Consider the following 5,441-nt stretch of genomic DNA (forward strand, 5'->3'; position numbering starts at 1 on the left):
GTGTGTGTGTGTGTGGAGGTGGGGGGGGGGTAATTAAACGGCGGAGAGGAGTGGTGTCTATGTGGGAATCATTAAAAATGGCTGGACTGAGGTCATCTCTAAATGGTGATTTGAGGTCAGTTTTAAATTTGCCTGCTAATGAGACATTAGTTTAATCTTCCAAATGGACAAGTGCCACCCCCTCCTGGCTGTGCTGTGGGAACTCTCTCCAACTCGTGCAGCTCATCATCTACAATCTGATTTTTTTCCCCCACTGTGTTAATGAGACTCAATGCAATGCTCCCACTGTACGTCCTCATCAGGCACTCTGACTCTGAATGATATTCAAAAGCCACAGAAGGAGGTTGACTTCAGCTTCTAGTTCAATGTCACAATCAGTACGTTAATACAAATAAAGATTAATTAGGTTTGCAAAATGTGGAAACTTGTGTTTGGTTAATTAATACGTTGTTGTAACACTGCAACTTGGAAATAAATCTTAAATTGTTGGAAAGCCTGTTTATTTCCCTTTAAATGGTGCCATGTTTGTTAGAAAAATGCATTTGTGGGTTGAGCGGCAGAGTTGAGTATGAGGGTTGTGCTGATATAACCTTGCCAAATCTATCCTGCCAGTGCCAAACAGCTTACTCTGCTATTGACTCTTGTTTTGAGCTTTTGGTACCCCCAGATGCTGAGAATCAGGACAACCAGGTGCCTGACTGGTCTGGTGCCTGATTGTCAGCCTGTGCACAGTCCCATATRTCCATGGTCTGGGACCAGACTCTTTGCTCCAAGATAATAATGCTAACCCCCACAGAGTGGGCTTCATCAGACTACTTTTGGGAATAAGGATGCCTGCGTTCCTTACTCAACCCTATTGAACACCTGTGGGATCAATTTGAGAAGCTCATATTTAATGTATGTTGTGCGGTGATCTGAAGCAAAAAAGTGCAAATTGCTCAAACCTGCTTGGCTTGATGGCTGTGTGCTAACATACAGTATCAGTACTATTGAGTTTGTGAATCTAATGCTAAAATGTAGCTGATGGCCGGGGGCAAATCAAGTGCACAGCTGAAAGCTAAAAGCAAAATGCACCACATTCTTAGAGAATCAAACCTTCAACATCTTTCATTAAATGCTGATCATGCTAAAAACAAATAAAAAAAAAACTATAAGGGGTATTTTGTTTTGATGTGTTATTTTAGCTTGACTGATTCATCATCTCCATGGTCAAACTTGAACAAAATTCACAATGAATCCAGAAAAAGCATGGGGAAATTGAAAAAAAAGGTTTGTCAGTGTTGGAGGATGAATTCACCAAAATATCAAAATCTACCAAAACCACACAAAACGTGAAGCAGTCCCAGGGTACGTTACCATGATTGTCGTCACAACAACAACAGTCCGATTATCGATMGCTGAGCTGTCGTTGGTCTGAGGGCTTTCATTTAGGACAAGCTTGTCGTTGTCATTCCAGTAGCCAATCTGAAGCAATGAACACAACAGGAGAAAGGACGAGTTAGTGAAAGAAGATGTTGAAAAACCCTTAAAGCAGGAATCATACAAAATTGGAAATTGGGGCCAACACACAAAAAGCAAGAAGAGCATCAAAACAAAACAGAAAACAAAAAAAAAAACAAAAAAAGAATGACGATGAAAAATCATTCAGTTAAAAGAATCAGTAAAAATAAAATAGCTCACTCCTGCAAAATTTCCCACTGGAACTATTAACAATATTGAGATTGAGCTAAGAAGCTTCGAWAAACAAACACTGCTGTCGAAGGAACAATTAGTTGCTAGAACATGATGTTATTTCTTCATTATAGGTGTTATGTAAGCCATTGTTCCACAAAGATCTTTAATAAGTTCTTCGAATCTGACTCCCTCTGCTTTTCACTRTAATGAAAACGTATTGGGTTAAAACATGTTTAATGAAATGGGGATGTTTCTGTAATTCTGCTTGTTGTGAAGATACAAATACACATTTCAAATGTCTAATAAAGCACATGTAGTTAGATGATTTGACTATAACAGTTTCACAGTTTTATAAAAAAGGGGGATGGGAATTGGATAAATGAAAGACATAAATTCGATCTGTGGACAGGAAATCACCAATTAATATCATATCTATTGAGAATCTTAGGAGTTTAATTTTCTACAGAATTGGACGGCTGTTTACAAACTTTTTACACTGCTGTCAGTTTTGCAGTTTACAGTTATTCTGGTAGAAATACACATATATTACTACATCAGTAGAAGTACTCCGGGTTGCACAGAAAGGTAGCAGCTGCTAACAGTTTTTGATGGCAAATAGTCACAGAACTCTTCGTAAAATAGCAAAAAAATTAAAAATTAAAAATAAAAAACAACTAAATAATGATGTAAAATATTTAAGATTGAACATGTTTTGAAAGTTTATAAATGAATGTTTCTCTGTGTGTCTTTCCTGTCCCACCAAACCCAGTCAGTCGAGGCAGATGGCTGCCTGTCCTGAGCCTGGTTCTGGTTCTGCTGGAGGTTTCTTCCTGTTAAAAGGGAGTTTTTCCTTTCTGTTGCCAATGTGCTCTCAGGTTTAGATTGATTGTTTTTTGTACAGTGCCCTGAGATGACAATCGTTGTGACTTGGCGCTATATAATTATACTGAATTGAATTGAATTGAATTGATGGCTTTATTTTAATTATTTTGCCCTGACAAAAAACCCACTTTGGTTTTAGCCCTGCATAAACTAGTCATTAGCTCATCAATACTGTCACAATAAAACTTTATTTCTCCAAACTGAAGTTGTTAAAAAAAACAATCTACAACAAGTAAGATCTGCATATTTCTCATAAACATCCCACAGAAACCCATTTCAAAATATCTGAACTATTTTTCATTACATACACTTAATTTTAAAGGAAATATTTCTTATAAATAACATTATAAATTCAGAATTTATACACACAGAAAAATCTTTTACATTTGAAGAAAACACTTCATCAGTGCAGTCTACCAGCAGGAGATTTAAGCATGAAGCAAATAACAACTCATTTTGCTTTTGTAGTTTTAGAGGGGGCCTACCTTGCGTGGTCCATTGCTCTTCAGCTCAAACACGTCCATCGTATAATTGATTCTTCGCCCAAAGTGATCAAACTGGATATTTCCTGTAAGACCCTGAATGCGAACCTACATGTAAGCATTGGAGAAACTTTAGTAATACTAATAAAATAAAAAAAAATAAAAATTTTATCCAAGTGAAAATTTGCAGCAAAATAAAAGAAGAATGTCTGGACTTTGCTGATGTTTATTCCATGTTGCATGCGTGCAATGATCCCATGAGGAGCATTCGTTTTGCATTTTAAATGCAGTGTGGAAAGGATGCATTAAAATAATTATAAAAAAAATAATAAGTGAGTGTTTACTAAGTGTGTATGAATAGAAGCAGAAGAGGAGAACATGACGAGAAGTTGTTTTGGAGCACTTTTATTTAAAAAAAATGTTTACAAAACAGAAAAATGAACTGTAAAATGACTCCGGCGTTCAGGAAGGTTGCTTATTTGAAAAATGACCTTCCTAGTATTCATGATACAGTGTCTTTTAGCAGGATACTGAATCCTAAATAATATCAACAGTATGTTTTAGCTAAAAAAGATGGCTGTGAGTGTACACTCAGCTGTTAGTATGAAGGCAAAAATCTTTGCAGTTAAATTTATGAAAACAAAGAAATGATGCACCAACTTTGACTGACCATTACTGAAACAAACTGTGACTGTTATTATAGCTGAATTATTATATATTATTATAGCTAAATTATTATATATGATTATAGCTGAATTATTATATATTATAATAGCTGAATTTGGGAAGAAATAACCAATATGGTGACCATGGCTGTGCTTTAGCTCCTAATAGAACATATTCTGTTTACTTTATTAGCTTTAATAACATGAGTGCTGCATCCAATTTTCTCAGTTGATGAACCTGTGTTGTGTTTCTGGCTCATCTAACATAAAAAGCACAGCGGGTTTTAACGCTAATGACTGGACAACGTAGACTGAACCAGAGCAGCCAAAGTCCAAACAAAAACCCACCCCCACTGAGCTCCAGCTTCATTAGCACAGCTAGGAAGAGCAGCTGCAGCTGTGCTCTGAGCCAGCAGCTGGAWAGTTCTGCAGATCACCCTTTTAAAAAGAGTAATGAGCAATAAATGTATCACATGAAGTGTCACATCATCGTTCCCCTTTCTGCTATATCTGCTGAGTGTCTCCCTAAAGTGCCAGCATATTTTAACCAATCAAGAACCGATGAAGGGCAGTTTCCAGAGTGAAAAGGCACCTCAATAAATGCACCAAAAAGTATGAAGAAAAGCACAAAATAATGTTATAATAATAAATGTGATGATAATAATAATAATAATAATAATAATAATAATAATAATAATAATAATAATAATAATAATAATAATAATAATAATAATAATAATAATAATGTTGCAAAAGTGTTGTGATTCAATTCAAACAGGTGGGGTAATTTTTTCCCTATAGAAAAAGAAAAAAGTGCTGCTTTTTTGTGTGGGCTTGCGTATCTTTCTGAAGATTTGTGTAAACTTCCACTAACAGTATATATAACCACACAACAGCTAACTTGCGCTAACCTGTTTGAGGGCTCGCTCCATGTCTATTCCTTGGTTCCAGGGTGCTGCTGGATTGGCAAGACAGTCCCCCGCATTGCCACGACGACTGATGTCAATTTTCTGTCGACGCAGGGTGCGGAAGGCTTCAGCCATCACCAGGACACCATCGTATGTTAGAGATGAGGTGTACTGCAGCACAAACAAAAACGGGAAAACGACGGGGAAACAAGCAGGTAATTTAAGATTCAGGTGACCCAGTTTAAAAAAAAAACAATTTAAATACAACAAATGTACAAGAAGCAAAGGAGGGAATCATTTAACACAGAGCCGGCTCTTGGCATAGGCGAACTAGTCGGTCGTCTAGAGCGCCATCTGCTGGAGAAGGTGCCAAACTGCAGAAGAAAAAAAAAGTAATTTTTTGCAATCCCTGGTTGTAACTGCTCAGCACCCCTTTCATTTAGCTTTGTCTTAAAAAAAAACTAGCCTCACTGAAGACGTGAAAGCACCCGCTGTGAAGCAGGAGGAAAGGAGAGTGGAAAAAGTTCAAAACTTATTTCTAGCGGCAGAACAGGTTGGAAGATGGCTATTTAATGTTATTTATTGTTTTTTAAATCATCCTACAGGCTTTGACATGTTAGATAAATTTGAAAATGAGATTTTGAAAAAAATCCGTAAGGCTTGAAAAAAAAATCTGTGAGATTGCCCTATACGTTCATATACCTGCAAAATGACGTAAAATCCTTATAACTCATGGACAATCTGTACAAGTTGACGTGTATGTTGTTATTTATTTACTTTCTGGGAAAGCAAATAAATCTGTTTACCATTTGATTTGATTTGATTTATTT

At 36.5% G+C, this 5,441-nt stretch overlaps 1 protein-coding gene across 6 annotated transcripts in view; it reads right to left on the bottom strand.

Annotated features, from left to right (window-relative positions):
* Nucleotides 1-5,441, bottom strand: part of gria4a (glutamate receptor, ionotropic, AMPA 4a) — a gene marked incomplete at its 5' end in the record, with an annotated part of 137,621 nt that overhangs the window by 57,826 nt on the left and 74,354 nt on the right. For all 6 annotated transcript variants that reach the window (XM_014014059.1, XM_014014058.1, XM_014014062.1 and 3 more), the window contains 3 exon segments: nucleotides 1,357-1,464; nucleotides 3,042-3,146; nucleotides 4,615-4,782. In XM_014014059.1, the coding sequence (XP_013869513.1) occupies nucleotides 1,357-1,464; nucleotides 3,042-3,146; nucleotides 4,615-4,782 (381 nt within the window).

This window comes from Austrofundulus limnaeus, unplaced genomic scaffold (assembly GCF_001266775.1).
Source record: "Austrofundulus limnaeus strain Quisiro unplaced genomic scaffold, Austrofundulus_limnaeus-1.0 Scaffold109, whole genome shotgun sequence".
NCBI lineage: Eukaryota > Metazoa > Chordata > Actinopteri > Cyprinodontiformes > Rivulidae > Austrofundulus > Austrofundulus limnaeus.